The 20,566-nt window shown below is 38.7% G+C and overlaps 1 protein-coding gene and 1 pseudogene across 3 annotated transcripts in view; both read right to left on the reverse strand.

Moving 5' to 3' along the window:
- The window catches only part of NR6A1 (nuclear receptor subfamily 6 group A member 1), a 206,910-nt gene that overhangs the window by 169,059 nt on the left and 17,285 nt on the right, over nt 1-20,566 (reverse strand). For all 3 annotated transcript variants that reach the window (XM_089913745.1, XM_022578766.2, XM_022578765.2), the window contains exon 2: nt 8,443-8,484. In XM_089913745.1, the coding sequence (XP_089769871.1) occupies nt 8,443-8,484 (42 nt within the window). The remainder of the gene's footprint in view (nt 1-8,442; nt 8,485-20,566) is intronic.
- The window catches only part of LOC149749050 (large ribosomal subunit protein eL6 pseudogene), a 105,376-nt pseudogene that overhangs the window by 68,750 nt on the left and 16,060 nt on the right, over nt 1-20,566 (reverse strand).

The following is a 20,566-nucleotide window of genomic DNA, read 5'->3' on the forward strand; positions in this document are numbered from 1 at the left end:
GAACGGACTTGAGGATACGGGGAGGGGGAAGGGTGAGCTGTGACAGGGCGAGAGAGAGGCATGGACATATATACACTAAGAAACGTAAGGTAGATAGCTAGTGGGAAGCAGCCGCATGGCACAGGGATATCGATTCAGTGCTTTGTGACCGCCTGGAAGGGTGGGATAGGAAGGGTGGGAGGGAGGGAGACACAAGAGGGAAGAGATATGGGAACATATGTATAACTGATTCACTTTGTTATAAAGCAGAAACTAACACCATTGTAAAGCAATTATACCCCAATAAAGATGTTAAAAAAAATAAAAATAACAAAATAAAGAGGGCAGCCACTACTCTGCTCCAGCCAACAGATGCCATGTATCAACAGAAATCCAGGCCCAGTGCTGGACTATCCAATTTATCAAGAAGGCCAGAAATGGAAAATTTTATGAAACTCTTGCAGGTTTTAAATGTTGACAACTAACATGCTTTTATTTAAACATCCAGTTAGTCAAACAAAACACATCTATAAGCCAGACTACATTTAGCACATGGAATTTTGTGCTACGGTGAAAATGATATAACACTATTTTCACTGTGAATCTTATTATTCATGCAGTTTATCTTTTCCTATGCTTACCAACAGAGGATATATCTATTCAATTTTGGTTCATACTGTCAGCACCCTTCAAAGAAAGATGCTTATCTTTTCTTTCAGATTCAAATCTACAACAACAAATACTGGACCAACAAAAAAAAGATATGTAACTTCAGATACAGAAGCTAAGAGTCTTAACTGACCTGTATGCCCAGAAAAGGCTTATGAAGACTCACTTGGGACTGAATTGCTATACTCTCCTCAGCATACTTAAAGAACCCCAAGATTTTGAGAGAAAACACCAATTTGTAAAACTATGTATAACTCTGAAGAGGGTGGCTTTAATAATCCAGGGCTTCCCTCCACTACCTAATACATTTGCCTAACACAGCAAATTTTCTTCTTGGTGAGACATCAGAAAAGGAACAGAATTCCCACACATCTCTCCCTTTGTTATCATACGCTGAATTTAAACAACCACTTTCAGCTTTTTTAAAAAAAATGAAAAAAAAGCACAGGTTTATAGGAATCCTTCTCTGCTCTCAAAATATTACTGCAATACTGCTCCCACAGAAATAATTTCAGCAACCTATCTAATTTCAGAGTTTCTTCTCATTCCTTCTTAGTCATCCATTACATATCTCCAGACCCAGATGTTCAAGCATTCCCTGAACCCACCATAGATAATGGCAGAGATCCATGACTATCCAAGGATCCAACAAGAGCCTTTGAATGCAACTATCTTTTCATCAATTGTAAACAAGTCCTAAACTCTTGGCTCCATAGGGAGTCTCTATCAAGTCAGTATAAACTCTGAAATAGGGGCAAAGGTCAAGGGGATGAAGCTCAGCCTAAACTCTGGATCTCATCCCACCCCCACCCTGTTCAAAAGAATCCTTATCAGAAAGGAACTCCCCAGCAAAAGGCCACATTCAGGCGACGTGATCTTGCAGTGGTCTAGCAGATTCAGCTGAAGCTTTGGAAGCAAGGCTCTTGGAACTGTTATGAATGTGAAATACCAATATCACAAACAGAATGTTGTGAAGGAAAGGTGACATAAAGGGGAAAACCAAGGGAACTTATCTTATCTTCATTTGTTTCAGGAAAGAACCTGTTTGATAATACATAGTGGAATAATCCTGAACCTCAGAAGAAATCTCTTTGGGAACCTATTCCACAGTGAATTACTCTACTTTACATCCAAAATAACTCTAATATATGCAAAAGAGCCCAAATGACACTTAGAAAATAGTCTTCCTTCTGTACATAAAAGGCCCCGTTATATATGTTATAAATCCTTATACTGCCTTAAACTCTTCCATTAGCATCTGAGACTTGTCACAGTCAAGAGAGCTAGAAACAGGATAGAAGATTCATTAAAACAGCAGCTCTGAAGTCCCAGATGTTTCTCCACTGTGTACTCTGGGGTGAGTCATTTAACCTCTCCAGGCCTTAGCAGTCTCATCTGTTAGGATAGGAACAGTATCTTTTCAAACAGGCTTTATGAGTGCTTAATGAAAAATGCACATGAAGCATTTAATGTGTAATAAATATTAGCCATTATTATTATTACTAACTACTATTATGTAGTAAAAGCCACATATCATCAAATTTTGTGTCTGTCGTTCCTGACTAAACCAGAGTCCCTTGAGGGCAGGAACTGAGTCTTAGGCTTGGCACACACATCAAAGGGAAAAAGAGAAATGGGGAGGGAAGGAAACAGCGGACTAGGTATTACAAAGTCAAACTTAAATTTAGATATTTTATACGCTATAACCAACCCTTCTCACTCCCACTGAATATGTTCAAAGTACCTAGCACATAAGGAATACTCAATAAATGCTAATTTTCTTTGATCTCTAACACTCAACCTTAAGTTCATTATCTGCAGACCACACTTGGGTTTATATAAACTGTTTTCTGAGATTAAAAATTGTGACATATAGGGCTTCCCTGGTGGCGCAGTGGTTGAGAGTCCGCCTGCCAATGCAGGGGACGCGGGTTCGTGCCCCGGTCCGGGAAGATCCTATATGCTGCGGAGCGGCTGGGCCCGTGAGCCATGGCCGCTGAGCCTGCGCGTCCGGAGCCTGTGCTCCGCAATGGGAGAGACCACAACAGTGAGAGGCCCACGTACCAAAAAAAAAAAAAAATTGTGACATATAGTTTGACAACTAGGAATAGACCCATAGGACATGGTACAGAACATTGGAATTTTGGAATGAACCTATGGGTAACTCTAGCTGAGATGTACGTTTCTCTTTTATAGCTTGAAGGATCCACAAAAAGTCTCCTTGGGATCCCAAAACACTTGACAGATGAATGCAAAGCCAGAGCAAACTAGTGATGTTAGGCTGTCTTATTCTGAAGCTGTTTTTTAAATTGCCTGTTCATCCCACATCACTCATGGATCTCTGCCTGGTGGGCATCTATCAGTATGGCAACAGAGGGCAAAGATTAATTTAACTTTCAAGTCTTCTAAAAATGCTCATTTATCCAGGTCTTTGCTCAGTAGGAGAAAATATATACATATGTATATGTATGTATGTGTGTGTATGTGTGTGTGTGTGTGTGTGTGTGTATATATGTATATATATATATATATATATATATAAAAGTCTGAGTCAGCAAGAATCCCAAGTATGCAGTCTTTTAAAAATGGTAGGGACTTCCCTGGTGGCGCAGTAGTTGAGAATCCGCCTGCCAATTCCGGGGAAATGGGTTCAAGCCCTGGTCCGGGAAGATCCCACATGCCGAAAAGCAACTAAGCCTGTGTGCCACAACTACCGAGTCTGCACTCTAGAGCCCATGAGCCACAACTACTGAAGCCCGCGAGCCATAACTACTGAAGCCCGTGCACCTAGAGCCCATGCTCTGCAACAAGAGAAGCCACTGCAATGAGAAGCCCGTGCACTGCAACGAAGAGTAGCCCCTACCCGCTGCAGCTAGAGAAAGCCCACACGCAGCAACAAAGACCCAACGCAGCCAAAAAAAATAATTTTAAAAAAGTATCATAGGATTTATAAATAAATTAAATTAAATGGTAATGGCACATCTTTAATTACACAAATTTCTTCCTCAGCATGTTCTCTCTAAGACCTTGCTACTGACCAAAGAGAAAGTGCATAATCTGAGTATTTATTTTAAATAAGCAGAGGGTTAACTCCTTTAGTTTCCTAAGAGGTTAAATAAATGGGTTGGCAGATGGTCATTTTGGTTACCTGCTGCTGGTTGGGCGAAGGGGCCCAAAACACCCTAACAGTCAACCAGATGGTAAGAACAGTCTTGGCCAGCAGTACGTGAGCTCCACTCCTTTGAGGGAACTATTTACTTGAAGCAGTAACTTACACCTGCTAACATCTGGAATGATTTATCTTTGTGTCATTAGGCAACAGAGGATAGTTTAATTGAATAAAGTGGTTACAACAGTCGTTAGGTACAGAAAGACTGAGAATTTCAACATTATGCTACATAGCCTAGAATAGCGTACACTTAATAGTGTTTACCATTTGCCAAGCATTATTCCAAATGCATATATTACTTCCTTTAATCTCCACAATAGCCTTGTGAAGTAGAAGTACTTTTTTATTGTCCCCATTTAACAGATGAGAATACTAAGGCACAGAGAGGTTAAATAACTTAGCCAAGATTACAGAGCTAGTAAATACTGAAGCCAAGTTGAACTCAAGCAATCTTGAGCCAGAGTCCATGCTCTTAATTCAGAAGAGTTTTGGCTTATATAAAAAGCTAAAGGGCTCACTTGAAATGCAGACAAAAAATTTATATAAAACTATGTTCACGGGCTTCCCTGGTTGGCGCAGGGTTGAGGGTCCGCCTGCCGATGCAGGGGACACGGGTTCATGCCCCGATCCGGGAGGATCCCACATGCTGCGGAGCGGCTGGGCCCCTGAGCCATGGCCGCTGAGCCTACGTGTCCGGAGCCTGTGCTCCGCAACAGAAGAGGCCACAGCAGTAAGAGGCCCACGTATCACAAAAAAAAAAAAAAAAAAAAAAACTATGTTCACTGTGGCACTATTTATAATGTAGAAAAAACTGCAAACAACCTAAATGCCCAACAATAGGTAAATGGTTAAATAAACCATGGTAAACTTATTCACTTACAATGAAATATTATCTTGCCATTAAAAATATTTATGAAAACTGTTTCATGACTTGGGACAGTGTTCCCAATGTGATGTTGAGTGGGGGAGCAATAAACAGCATACAAATTGTATATATGGTTTCTAACCACATAAAAAATAAGCTCAGACACAAACTGGAAGGACATATTCTCAAATAAGAAACAATGGTTATTTCCAGGTGGTGGGATTAGGGGTGTTTATAGTTTTCTTTTAGTGTTTTCCACAATGAACACGCATTATCCTACCATCAGTTTAAACAAAGGCAATTTTTTTCTTTTAATCAAGCTGCACGAAAATCCTCAAGCAGTTGGTATAAAGAGCTAAAAAGCTTCTAATCTGTCTAAATTTCAAGTAGTTACTTTCCTTGGCATAATACCCTTTGAACACGAAACAACATAGTCAGTACATACCAAAAAGAATGCTCATCTTCAAATTTGGAAACTGAATTAAAATACGAGTATTTTCAATTTTGGTCAGTGTTTATTCTCTAATTATTTGTAGGATTATTTTACAAGAAGAGAAATGGATTAAACTATTTAGAGGCCAAGAACCCAGGAATGGTTTTGCTGAAATAGAATAAGGGACAAAAGTCTGACTAGGGAGGAAGAACAGCTGTTGCTAATCCAACTATTTACCCTTTGACCCTCTATCTGGCCAATAACTGAACAGTATCAATTGTTTTCCTGTATTATGTGCTGTTTACAAGCCCTGAGAGGCATGAAAGGAATTAATAATTTAGCCTAGATAGCCGACAGCCTTTATTGGGGAGCCCCTTGTCTGTGGGACAGAAATCAGAGCAAGTAACTGTCCTGAAGTCATAGGTCCCTTTACTGTTCTTGTTTTATAGCCTAATTGGTCCCCAAACATAAATCAATTATTTCTCCTGTTTTAAGAAACAATGACTTCTATTCTCTAACTTCCCTTACATCAAGTCAGTCCTTGTTCTCTTGAGTTTTACAACTACATGGTAAGCACGATGGCTGAGGAAAAAACTTGGGGAGCAGGGCAGACTGGGGTTATTTGGAAACAGAAGCACAGAAAGGTTATGCTGTTTTGAACTTCTCTTGACCTTTGACTGCCCTTGTCCTTTATGCTAATAGGCAGGGTACAGAGATGCTTCTTGTAGAAATGAACTTAGCCTGAACCTGTGCTGTAACATTGGACTCCAGGAAGCCCAGGAATCATAGGAAGGCAGCCAGAGTGTGAGTAGCTGCCCATATTCTAAGCATGCTACCCATATGGTCTATCACAAAAAATGTAGGGGAAAAAAAAAGGCTATACAAATTTTACGAAGTCAGTCTTTCCTCATCCAGTTCCAACATGTTGTCCCAAATTTGCTGTCTACAACCACTGCCAAGCAAAATGGGAAATCAGCAACAATGGTATTTCCTGGTCCAAAATAAGCAAGTATGAGTAGGCCTTCCTTATCAGGAATTTGGGGGGTAAGGGAGACATCGGAGCCTCTAAATTCCAAAGATGCATCACAAAGAAAACCCTATTATTCTCCATCTAATGTGCAGAAGTTGTGAAATATTAACATAGATGTTATTCCTTCCCAATCAGAAGCCATGGAATTTGTAGTATCAACAACCATAACCAACTTTACACAACACATGTGTACAGCCCATTTCAATCTTGAGGTGTGCTATGACTTGGTAGGACTGAGCATGCTCAGTTGAACCCCAAGATTGCCTCAGCACAGATGATAAACTTTTGTTTCTTCCCATTCATTATTATAATGTCAGATCTTTATGTATTTCTTCAAAGAGAAAGACCAAAAATACTAACTTCACAAAAATAACATGGGGACTATTGAAAATATTGGCCACATAAGCTAAGTAGGACTTTTAAAAGAAAAATGATTTTTTTAGGTAATTCCCATTCTATACTGATATATAAAATTATGATTCAATACCTGTTCATTCTCATGGAATGGAGAGGTATATAAAGCACAATATCTAGCTAGAGAGTCTATGCAGAAATGTTAAATGAGTTAGAATTACTTGGCCCAGAAAGAATAATCCAATAATAATCTTCATAAGAATATCAAGTGCCTTTCCTAGAAGATGGGCATGAGTATTTTCAATTGCTACTAAATGCAGAAAAAAAGAATAAATTTGGATACTATGTGCTAAATTAGAGGTTTAAAAAAGTGTATTTTGAAATAATTCCAGACAAGGAAATATTTTCCAATAGACTTAATAAATTAGGGCAGGACATAGATTTATTTATTTGTGTATCCCTGGAGCCTAGAACTGGGCCTGTTGCAGAGAACATTCAATGTTAAACTAAGTTCTCAATTATCTGGCTTGTTTTATGTGTAGTTCTATCTGAAAGATCACAGGGCATGTCAATATCCTTCCTAGTGTTCAAAAATGCTTCTAAGAGAGGACCATGACTCGAGAATTTACCTTTTCCTCCTCCTAAATGACGGCTATTCATTAAGAGAAAGACAGTGAAAATACTGTGTTCACTCACAGGTAATGGGATGTCAGGTAGGAAGGTGGGGTAAACTGAGCCTATATTACCTACAAAGCTGATTCTGAACTTTATGACTTGTAGAAAGACAAATCTATTTCCCTGGTGTTTGATAAGCATTATGAGACTTATTTTATCTTATAATTAATAAGTTAGTTGAACAAACATGAATGTTTATACTATTAAGGTGTGTGAGGATAATATGAGAATGTCCACAGCTGATATTAGTCAGGATGGTGAGAAGGTGAACTTTATCGCTTACCTCAACAGCAGAATGGTGACCAATAACCAGCCCCATGACCCTAACAAGTACAAGAACTAGAAAAAATAACTCTAAATCATCTCATGGAGTCTCAATCTAAAGTATCATTCGACCTTTTGGTATTATAGCAAAATAAGGTATGTATACACTGAATATTCTCCATATCCTGGAATGGTGTATGCCACATTATGAGAGCACTATAAACATAGATGATTATCTATGATCAAGACTTGTATAGTCCTGAAAAGCATCATTTAATTAGACTTTGAAATGGTCATTCTCATAACTTAAACTTAAGAATGTAGTTGAAGATGCTTTAGAAATTAAACTGTGGTATGAAGGTTATCAACTATAAATATCTAAACCTTTACATAATCCTTCTTTGAAATAAATTATATCAAAATTATGTCAACATTTTAAAAAGTGGTTGTGGGTATATGGTTGTATGTGTGCATAAATGAAAGCACAATTTTTGTTGGTGGTGGTTTCATGGATGATGGAGAACAAGAAACTAGTATTAAACAGAAATTTTCAGCAAAGAATTTTCTATTAAATGGCTAGACTGTGGCCACCAAATAACATGAGGAGAAGAAAAAGAAAACATAACTAGAAAAGAGAGAATGCCCTCCCCATAATCATAAATTAAAGTGAAATAAAATCTGTAAATAGGGCTTCCCTGGTGGTGCAGTGGTTGAGAGTCAGCCTGCCGATGCGGGGGACACGGGTTCGTGCCCCGGTCCGGGAGGATCCCACGTGCCGCGGAGCGGCTGCGCCCGTGAGCCATGGCCGCTGGGCCTGCGCGTCCGGAGCCTGTGCTCCGCAACGGGAGAGGCCACAACAGTGAGAGGCCCGCGTACCGCAAAAAAAAAAAAAAAAAAAAAAATCTGTCAATAGGTCTATAAATGTCATCTTAAGTTATACATTTCAAAGTACACACACATACACTTTTCTTACACATGAACACTGGGGAACATTCAGAACTTACTAGTGCTTGGGTCAAGCTCTGCCAGTTCGTCCTGACAAAAACCTAAAGAGAAAACAACAGGAAAAAAAGATTACAATTCATGAATTACTCCAAGGTGCCTCCAAATATGAAAAATCAAGTATCATATAGCGGGGAAAAAAAATCCAGACTCAGATGTCAAATCTGGATTTGAATCCTAGCTCTATAACATTTAGCTACTGTACATCCTTCTTTGAGCCTCCATTTCATCATCTTTATATAAAAAAATGGAGACAGTAACAGCACTTATCATGGATAGTAATGAGGATTAAGTGAGACACTGATATAAAATGCTTATTTAGCACAGTCCCTGGCACAGAGGAGCTCAATAAACAGCACAAGTAATTATGAGTAAGCATGCCAAAGTTAGCTGTAAAAAGTTCATAATAAAATTACAGTGTACTTAATACTCGTCATGTTCTACTATGTTATCAATGAATTATTTTCCAAAAGAAAGCAAAATATACAAAATATGAACTTATAAAATATCCAACAGGATAATTTTACTTAAAATTTTCACAGATGCTTAAGAATTTTACCTATACACACAAATGGGAGCAATTCTTCCATTAATAAATATGCTATTCAAGTTGGAATAAATACCTCTCAAAGCACATTTCAGGCCCAAAAAATCTGAGCTACATCTTTCTGATTGGTGTGTAACTATCACACTGAAGAGAAAAATCAAGCACAGTGAGTGGCAAACACCCAGCAGGTGTTCTATATACACAGGTGATGAAAGTTCTATTTTCCTGGAATGACTGCTTACTCTCTCCAGTTTGCCTTCTACTCATTCTCAGAAAAGCTTTTTCTTGCCTCCCTTATCCTTGTCTCATACACAAGGTCAAAGCCCCCTGTTATAATTATCTATAATGTTTTGTACACTCATCAGCAAGGAATTATTGGCTCAATGTCTCATGCCACTATTAGACTGTTCCACTAACAGTGTTCCACCACCCCAGGGGAAGGGACCTGGCCTGTCTTGTTCACAGCTGTAACCCCATTATGTCTCACAAACCTAGTACAAAGCAGATGTTCAATAAATATCAACTGTAGTATCTCAATGGTAAATTCAAAAACAATGGAGCAAAACTAGGACTAGAGGAATATAAGAACATTTTCTGTCATCAGAGCCAGGCAATCAGAAGCCAAAAGAGCAACTGAGCATCATGGGGAGAAGAAGGATTCAAACAGCAAGTAGACTGTTTAAACACCACTTTTAAAGTCCTTGCAATCCTGGGCATTCACCAAACAAGCCACAGTCCTTCTTGGTAAAGAACTATTCATCATCCTTCAAGACCCAGCTCAAATATGACAACTATGAAACGTGGAAAACAGAAGAGGCCTCTCCTGCATTCACAACTTAAATAACTGCCTCCTCCACTAGACAGTGAGCTCTTCAAGGGTAGGGACAGTGCCATATCCATCTGCAGAGCTGCTTCTATGCCCGAAACAGTTGCCGATACATTACGTAAGGCGCTCAAATGCATGATGAACTAAACAGAAAACACAACCCTGCCTCTAGATCACAGTCTAGGGGAAGGAAGTCACAGGATCAGAAAATCTAAGTCTGGCCTGAAAAGTGTGTGGAATGTCTGAATGAGGAAATCTGATCTGGAAAACCAGAGTTTGGAAGCTGCTAAAGTGGATGAGATGCCTAAAAAGGCTCACCTCAGAGCAACTTTAAACCATCTCTACCTAAACACATGGGGATCAGAAAAGCTGTGGAGAGATGCCAGGGAATGAGGAAATCACTCATTACACATGGGTCCAATACTGAACATCCTGCCAGAAATGAAACTGAGAATAAGCACTCACTTAACATAAATTGACTCAAAAATAGGACAAAAAACATGGGAAGGCAGAATAGTATAATGGGCAAGTTATAGTTCAAGCCACTTTTAGTTTAGTCATATGACTTTAGGCAAGTCACTCCCTATTCTGGACCTCAGATTCTGGACATTAAATGAAAAAGCTGTACTAGAAGTCTCAAGAAAAGACAAAGCCTAACACATTTTCTGAAAACAACATTCGGAACTCAAAGTAACTAGATCAAACACAAATAAAGACAGGGTGACCAAAAAAAAAGAAATACTATGAAAAATAGTTAAAGTGGACATCTATTGCTTTTATCTGCCTAGCAACCACTCCCCCCTTCTGGTTAATGGCATTCTGATTTTACTTTGGAGACTTATCCCTTTTACACTTTCAGTTGATATGACCCAAGTAGGATTGACCCTAACCCTGCTATAAACTGGGATTAACAACAGCACTTACCTTATAGGTCTGTTAAAAGGATTAAATGAGATAGTGCATGTAAAGACTTTACACAGTACTTGACAAAGTCAAAGCTCAACATATGTGAGCTACTACTAACTAACCCCAAGGGTCCATCCAATCTAGTGCTGTATCTGTGGTACCAAAGAGGAGATTATAGGAGGGTTAACTATTGACTCATTCATGACACCATCCTCAAAGACCTGGAATGGAACCCCCTAACATCACTAATGTAGTTTAATTACTTGCTGTGATTCCTGAACTTTTTTTATATTTTGAGCCTATAAACTGCTTGATGCAATAATTCCAGATGTAGTACGCTACCCCCCGAGAAAAGAAGAACTCTTTATATTTGCCTTAAAACGAATTCCTCCAGTGGTCACAAAGATCCCTGATTATGGAATTCAGTAACTATGTCTACAGTCCCTCCATCCAGTCCTGAGACCACTGGCTAATAATGTTGTCTCTGGCTTTACAGATCATCACTAATGCAGGAGGCTTGAGGAGATATGGAGAACAATGTTAATCCTACCTCCTGACAAGTCAGTGGAATGGCTAGATCTGGCTACCGTTCTCAAACAGTCTCACCCAGATTCTCAGCAACCAGATCCAGCTAGCAAAATGATTCCTAGCTAGAAGAATCCAAACCACTGCTAGAAGTAACCCCAATGTGTGTTCAATTCAATTCAACACAGAGGCAAAGGATATCAGAATTGTTCAGTAAAAAGCAGACTCCTAAGGCACATAAATACACAAATATAACCCCAAAACCTTCTGCCTCACAAAATACAACACATTAAACAGATTAGGAAATGTTCTGAGAAATCCAGAGTCTTTGGCTGGTGACTTAAATTGCTTTAAAAAGGGAGAGACAAGAGACACAGATTGGTTCCTAAAATGATAGATATACCACTAAATCAGCATGCTCATAAGCAATTTGAAATTTAGTGCAAAGCTTATATATATTCTGTTACCACGGTTTAACTTAAAAGGCAGATGCATAGTGAAAAGGACATGGGTCTGAGTTAGAGTTGGATTCAAATCCCATATCTGCCACTATTTTTGTTTAATTAACTACCCTATAGCTACTTCCTGAAATGGGGATAAAAATAACCATCTTGTTCAACTGTTGTGAGATTTGGTGAATATATATATAAATAATCTACTTTATGGCAAGAGATCAATAAATGGCTCTCAGTCTAGGAATTTTCTTTAATACAAAGGAAGATCCAGTTGACAAGCTTTTCTCCAATAGGAAAGAATTTGGCAAAAACAAAAAGATCAGTGACTCCTTAATCTGTGATTGGCTACAGTAATAGATTTTGAAAATATTGATTTTTTTCTTTATTTACTATTTTTGGCTATAAAGTTATACATTTACCACAATAGGATCTTAAATAAACTTTGAGTATCCAATTTTTTTCCAAATGTGAACAAATAAAAGCTTATGGGTAATGCCACTTAACAAATTCAAGTCTAAAACACTAGCTAATTGTAATCTATAATGTGTTTTTTACAAAAGCAAGTTAAATGTTACTCTAGGAATGTTTTAATTTCATTCAATTTGACTGTAGGAAGGCAGCATGGTGCAATAGAGACTTGGATCCTGGTCAGGATTCTGCCAATCTACTTTGAAGCCCACAAGGCAAAATTAAGGTGAGGCCCTTAAAAGGCAAAATTCTATAATTTTAATCAAACATCTCATCTTTCCCCAAAACAGAAATCACATATTAACATCAGTTTAAATGTTTTAATTAAATATGATATATAACATTATTTTACCTAGTCAACTGCAATTCAAGTTTCATGTACTTTAAAATGTGAGATATGAAGTGAAGCAGAGCTTCCAGAAGGAAGTCAGGGATCTAGAAGGATTTTGAAACTATTCTGCCTTATTAGGTTCCCTACTCTGTGATCCCAATTCCCTCTGCTTCCCACACCAAATCACCATCAGGGCTACTGACCATGAATTCGGGTTTTAGAGAATTTTGTTTTCCATACTCCCTAAGAAAAAAGCTAAAAATCTTTACCCAGGATTTGTACTGATACACAAGAGTCATTCACTGGTACTTTCTGGACCAAAAGCTCTGGTCACCTGTGTCAGTTTCCCATCTGCTTTGTGCCCCTGATCATGATTAGGTTCCCAATGAAACTCTGTGTCCTTCTTTCAGTCAGATCTGGTCTCAGCCCTAACTATCTCCAGCCTCAAGGCTGAGGCATATCCCAGGATCCCAGGAAAGGATGCTCAGTAAATGTTGAGGAACTACTTCTTTCTCCAAAAAGCAATGGTACTAAACCACATGATACCACAATGAAGTTCTTGCCAAAATATCAAGTTCTAAGAGAAAATAACAGTTTCAGTATTCTCTGCCTTCGAAGTCTAGACCAACAATGTCCAATTGAAATTCCTACAATGATGGAAATGTTCTCTCTCTTCATTATCCAAAATGATAGCCACTAGCCACATGTGGCTATTAAGCACTTAGAATGTGACTAGTGTGACTGAGCAACTGAATTTTTAACTTAATTTAATTTTTATTAATTAAAGTAGCCACATAAGGCCAGTGGCTATTATAATGGAAAACATAAGACTAGAAAAACAGTCCTCCCTCTTCTAAATGTATTATGCCACCTTTTGGACTCTGTTGCAGCTTTAAAGTAAATGAAATATGGAAATGCTTACGCTAGTGTTATTTACTAACCAATTCATAAGTTTATCAGTTGTTTTCAGAAAGTAATTCCATCAGCCTAGTAAATATAGTCACTTACTTCCTCAAATGTTATTAAGTACCTGCCCACACTGTAGCAGCTCCTAGGCCTGGAAGATACAGGTATCAGTAAGAATGACCCTACTGTCAGAGAATAAATAGTCCAGAGGGGTACAGAATAAAAATTAACTACAGAGTACAACAATATGAATGTACTTAATGCCACTGAACTGTACACTTAAAATGGTTAAAATGGTAAATTTTATGTTATATATATTTTACTACAATAAGAAAAGATTAAAGCCAAATGAAATAAAGATAGCGAAGGAACTTCCCTGGTGGTCCAGTGGTTAGGACTCCACACTTCCACTGCAGGGGGCACAGGTTCAATACCTGGTTAGGGAACTAAGATCCCACATGCCGTGTGGTGCGGCCAAAAAATATATATATATAGTGAAATAGATAATAACATTAAAAAAATTAATGGTAGGGAGTGAATGATGGACAGATTGGGACAGATGGACAAGGTGAAACTGGGAAGCACTGCAGAGTAGTAAGAGCATATATTTTGCTATCAGAATAGGTTTGAGTCCTGGCACCATCACTTACTACTGTGTTAACTTAGGAAGTGACTTCACCTATCTGAGCCAATTTCCTCATCTGTAGACTGTTGCGAGGATTCAATGAAATGATACACTTAGGGCAGTGGAAAGCGCTTAAGAGCCGCTATCAATATTAGTGAGAACACAGCAGCAACCATGGGGCCAGGGGCATGTGCAAGGGATAAGCATTCACCAGACAAACAGGGCTATTTGAGAAACATATGCAGAGGAAACCACGTGTAAAAGGCATGAACAGAGAAAGTGAACAGTGTTACCTGGTAATGTGATTTGACTGGAGCCCCAGCCAGGGCCATATCATAAAGGGTTTTAACTGCCATACACGGGGAGTTTTTGGCTTTTATTCTATAGGCAACAGTCACTGAGGAAAGGAAATACATGGATACACCTAGGAAGTGTGTCAATACCAGCCCAACTCTGACTAACTTCAATATAGTGGTTCTAAAATTTCAACCAGGTAACTATAAGCATAAGGGTTAAAGGGATGGGAGGAAAGCGCTCTGAGAGGGTAGACAAGATACACATGGCAAACCATTCACAGCTCCTGAAATTCTAGGAACTCTTCCCATTTTTCAGGGCCCCTCCCAACTCCATCTCCTATACTGCTTTTGGTACAAAGAATGGCTTAGGTAGCGGCTGAAAAGGAATGTAGCTTTTTTTTTTTTTTTTTTTTTGGTAACAAACATTAGCTAGCTAAACCATGGCCTGCCTTACAGTCCAGTCTGCAGCCTACAATTTAGCCCCAGACCCAAGCAAATACAGAAACACTTTTCTTTAGATTGGCTGAGCATTAAATTCACATCTGTCTCTTTCCTTTCTATCCAGTGAGTGGGATGCCACTTGCGCCATTAGCTTTTGTTTCTCACAGGCAACCTGATAAACTATATTTCAGGAATAACAGAAAATGCTTTTGAATACAGAGACAGCACCACAAGTCCGCACAGCAAAAGCTGGCTGGCAGAACAAGTCATATTTCCCTTTCTCCACCTACAAATGTCAAGGTCACATTTTAAAAACTGCAACAAAAACAAAGCCCTTTCCCTAATGTCATTTTTTTTAACATGAAGTCTTAGGGGCAGAAAAAAAGAGTGGGGGGAGGAGAAGCCAAGGATTCTCAATTATATAACCTATTGTGCCCACATTATTTGCTCAGCTTAAATGCTGCTTACAAGAAGTGTCTACATTTCTATGGAAACATTAATAAGTTCCATCTGATCAACCTACATCACCTTTCATACAGTTTTTCAGCCTTCTAGCTTTGTAATGGCAGCCTTGAAACCATACTGAAGGCAGAAAAGCCAGCTCAAGATTATGACATTTCAATTTTAAGATATTTTTAAAAATAAAAGCAGTACAAAGCTTCAAGGCTGTGGCTAGAGAATCAGAAGGTGAAAACAGTTTAGGAAGGCAATTCGGTTTGATGAGTCAGAGGTCATTAGTGTTTCTATGGAAATATAGTACAGGCATTTCTCAGAAAACTGCATGTACTGATGAGCCTCTGACATTTTTCATTTACAATTCCTGGATCTCTGTAGTAACAAAAGAGATTGTTGATAATTCTCCATTCAGCTTGGAGGTTAAAGAAATTTCAAAATGCACACATACAATAAAATGTATAAAATAATCTCTCAGCTGCCATTTATTGAATCTTTACTATAGGCCTGGCATTGGCGTGATGCTTTACACGAATTCTTCCTTTCTCCATCTTATAGGTTTAAACAGATTATTGTATTCTGTTACATGGAAAGAGCCACAAAAGTCAAAACAAGAGAACTTCTATTCAGAGCAGTTGGGCTAATAAAACCCCACCTTTGCAAGGTACATGCTTTTCAACAGCTACATGGGAACTTGACGTTATTTCAAAAAACAAACCCTGACATTCCCACAAAAGCAGGGCTTCAGAGTCCAAGAAAAAAACACCACACCTTAGATGAGTCCATTATAAACCTCCTCTTGAATAATCCAAGATAATCAGAAGCAGCTAGAGTAACTTCACTAACCAGATCAAACCGAAGTATAAAACTTTACATGAATGAATGAATGCAATATTGTAATTAAACAAGAACTAGGTTGTTTTGGAAAAATATATGTTACTCCCAGCAGGAGTAGGGAGAGTGAAGGAGATTTTTTTTTGCTCATTGTCATTTCAAAGACTAACTGAAGAAGAGTCCTACAGACAAAGGAGTTTGTTTGACCGTGGTCACAGAGCTTTCGAGGTCATTTCAGAACCATCTGTTGAGGATGATTTTTTTTTCTCCATTCAACTTTTCTGATTGAAAATATATTGTTTTTATAAACAGAAACATGCACATTTTAAAAATCCTAAGAACAATGAAAAATATTTTTAAAAAGAATGTATATATATATATGTATAACTGAATCACTTTGCTGTACAGCAGTAATTAACACAACATTGTAAATCAACTTTACTTCAATAAACAAGAAAAAGCCTAAGAACAAAATGATTCACCTTAACTCTCTAAAACTGACCAGTTCAACTGAAGGAAAAAAAAAAAACCTCCCAGACATTCTCTAAGTGACTTTTAAAGTACTTCTTATTAGAAACATAATTCTGGGCACTAATCTTTCTGACACACTAGTTAACCATTAATGCTAAAGCTCAGTACCATCTCTCATGTCTCAGCTTCAGAAATCCATTGTGTGAAAACAAAAAGATACAACATCTTTAAACTTCCACCCCAGAATCTTTCAAATATGAAGCAAAGCTAGTTGCTAGTTAATCAATCTATGAAATAACCCCAAAAGAAATTTTTTTTAACTATTCGAACTGGAGTCAAGATAGAAGAGCAAAAACCAACATATGTTTAGAGCACCACATAAATGCAAAAGACACTCCACAAACAGGATTAAGGGTGAAAAACTCCTGCTGCTTATTATTTTTTTTTTTGCGGTACGCGGGCCTCTCACTGCTGTGGCCTCTCCCGTTGCAGAGCACAGGCTCTGGACGCGCAGGCTCAGCGGCCACGGCTCACGGGCCCAGCCGCTCAGCGGACCGGGGCACGAACCCACGTCCCCTGCATCGGCAGGCGGACTCTCAACCACTGCGCCACCAAGGAAGCCCCTTCTGCTTCTTATATGCTACACTTTCCTACGTTCTAAAATTAAACTCAATAAATATTTACCTAGCATTTTCAATATAGGGCACTATGCTAAGTTAAAAGGGATACAAAGATGAATAAAGCTGGCTACCCCTAGATGCTTACAATCCCTCTCCCCACTGGTAACCACTAGTTTGTTCTCTATATCTGTGAGTCTGCTTCTTTGTTATATTCACTAGTTTGTTCTATTTTTTTTAGATTCCACATATAAGTGATATCATACAACACTTTTTATTTGTCTTCCTCTGTCTGACTTATTTCAATTAGCATAATAACCTCCAAGCCCATCCATGTTGCTGCAAACAGCAAAATTTCATTCTTTCTAATGGTTGAGTAGTATTCCATTGTATGTATATTACCACATCATCTTTATCCATTCATCTGTTGACAGACACTTAGGTAGCTTCCATATCTTGGCAATTGTAAATAATGCTGCCATGAACATTGGGGTGTATGTATATTTTCGAATTAGTGTTTCTGGTTTTTTTGGATATATAGCCAGGAGTCGAACTGCTGGGTCATATGGTAGTTCTATTTTTAGTTTTTTGAGAAACCTCCATACTGTTTTCCATAGTGGCTACACCAGTTTACACTCCCACCAATAGTGTACAAGGGTACCCTTTTCTCCACATCCTCACCAACATTTGTTATTTGTGTTCTTTTTGATGACAGCCATCCTGACAAGTGTGAGATGATGCTTCATTGTAGTTTTGATTTGCATTTCCCTGATGATTAGCGATGCTGAGCATCTTCTCATGTGCCTGTTGGCTGGCTCCCAATTTTCAGCATGTTTAGCAAGGAATGGAAGGCCTTAAATCATAGAAATAGGGAACTCCCTGGCAGTCCAGTGGTTAAGACTCCAAGCTTTCACTGCCGAGGGCCCAGGTCTGATCCCTGGTCGGGGAACTGAGATCCCACGGGCCACGTGGCACTGCCAAAAAAAAAAAAAAAAAAAAAAATCATAGATATAAGCAAGTCCAACATTTGAAAAGCTACTTTTTAGAACCTTCTTTTCTTGACTCATCATGAAGTTTGGAAAGGGTAAAACATCAATTCCTATTTCCAAACTCTTAACTCTTTATACAGAGATAAAACGTCTATACCAACTCTGATGTTAAAGCAATTTCCTAACGTTGAGACATCAATAAAGTGATACACTAGGGAGGCAAGACACCTGAACACTAGCCTTACTCTGGTACTAATAAGCCATTTGTGTGATGCTAAGGGATCTACTCCCTCTGTGCTCCATTTTCTCTTCAGTAAAAGGAGAAAGTCTGGCCAATTTTCTTAGTATTTTTTCAGCTCTAAAGTCTATGAATTTTTCAAAAGTTGGCAGTTGTGTATACTAGGGGATACAGAGGATATAACATTAACACTTGAGGAACGCTTAAGAGGTTTCCAAGATTCTTAGATTTTTTTTTTTTTTTAACTAGAAGAAACCTTATAAACCATCCCTAATCTCTTCCATCCCACTCTAGCCCCCATTTTACAGAAGGGAGAAACTGTGTAAAGGGAGTAATATCTGTAATATCTCTCTGATTTAAACAATTTGGCTTTGGCATTTTCCTAAAGGCTTTGGCATTTTCCCAATCTAAAAATGGCAACAATAATAGTATGTACATGTCACAGGGCTCCGGAGAAGATTAAATGAAATGAAAGAAAATTTAAAGCACTCAAGAGAGCACCTGGTGCATAGTACATGTTTAGTAAAAGTTAGCCTTTTTTTTTTTTTTTAGATGGACCAGTTATTCAATTAGGTTCTTTGTAAGAAGTTTAGAACACTATTTTGTGAGGATAAATTCCATTTGCAAGGGCAAACACAGAGCGGAGGTAGCCCTGGAGCTGAGGAGCAGCTTTGATTCTTCATAGAATTTGTGAGTCCACAGCTTTCTGATCAACCTTGCGCTGCTCTGTAATCTCATTTTTCTCTCTCTGTGGGTCGAAGATCTCACCTTCCGGGTGCTTGGGCTTACACAGCTTCTTCTTCTTGAAGCATCAGTGAGATGTTCTAGGATTTTTCACACCACTGATATCAATTTTGATAGAGGTGGCAATGACAAATTTCTGGTGTGTTCTGCGGAGAACTCGACTGAGGGACAGAGGCCCAGTCACAAGTAGCAAGCCACTGCTCAGATGCTTCAGAAAGATGACCCTCTTGCCTCCGTGGCGCCCGGTGAGGCAGATCAGAATGGTCCCAGGAGTGATGCCAGCACGCAGTTTTCTCACGTTTACTGAAGGGTTTTTTGCCATGACTTAACAGCTTTCCAGGCACATTTTCAGTAGGATAATACCTAGGCGTTTTGTGAAGTTAACCACTCGGGTACCACCATTCTTGTCACCACCAACTGGTTTTCTGACAGTAGCAAGGACCATCACCTTCTTTTTCTTTTCAACCTTGGATTTAGCTGCTGAATACTTCATCTTGTACAAGGCCTTTCTGGAATACATAACCAATCAGGAATACTGGCCAATTCCTCTGACCAAGACAGGGTTTCAGCTGCAGTGGGGCTTCCCCTTCTTAACCTTTTTAACCCTGTCACCAGCATCAGCCTTTTTTTTTTCTTTTAATTTTTATCGGAGTATGGTTGCTTTACAATGTTGTGTTAGCCTCCACTGCACAACAAAATGAAACAGCCATACACACAAAGATATCCCCTCCCTTTTGGACTTCCCTCCCATTTAGGTTACCACAGTACATTAGGTAGAGTTCCCTGAGCTATACAGTATGTTCCCATCAGTTGTCTAATTTATACATAGTATCAATAATGTATATGTGTCAATCCCAGTCTCCCAGTTCCTCTCACCCCACCCCTTTCCCCCTTGGTATCCATACATTTGTTCTCTACACATCAGCCTTCTTGGCTTCACATTTTTTCTCTTTAGTATCTGGCTTCTCAGCTTTTTCACTGCCATCTTGTAAGATGGGAAAATAGAGTTAGCCATTATTATCATAGTTGGGAAAGTCATTCTGATCTTCACCCTCCAAGCCACAAATATAATTATACTTGTGAAATAGACTTCTTGATTAAAAAATATAAACCACTTTGCAGCAGCTCTAGGGAAACTGTTCCACTCAGTGCACACATAGAGAATAGGACCTTTTATTAAGTCATCACTCAGTGCTATTATTGAGATGTTGGCTTCTTGATGAAGCTACAGCATTCATGTGAAAACTGACCTCTGGGTCAACCATTCAGATCTCAGATCACCAGACCAATGAAATAAATGACTGGGGCATGTTTGAGAGCTACAGATACTAGTCTACCCTGCCCAACTAAAATCATACTCTACTTGTATAATACATGCATCCTTTTAATTTTTGATACCTGTTATAAGGTCTGTCAGCTTAGGGGTAAAGTTCATCTTCTAACAGTATCATGCA

This window comes from Delphinapterus leucas, chromosome 6 (genome assembly GCF_059928025.1).
Source record: "Delphinapterus leucas isolate spDelLeu-1000000601 "Yukka" chromosome 6, BTC_Dleu_Yukka2, whole genome shotgun sequence".
Taxonomy (NCBI): Eukaryota; Metazoa; Chordata; class Mammalia; order Artiodactyla; family Monodontidae; genus Delphinapterus; species Delphinapterus leucas.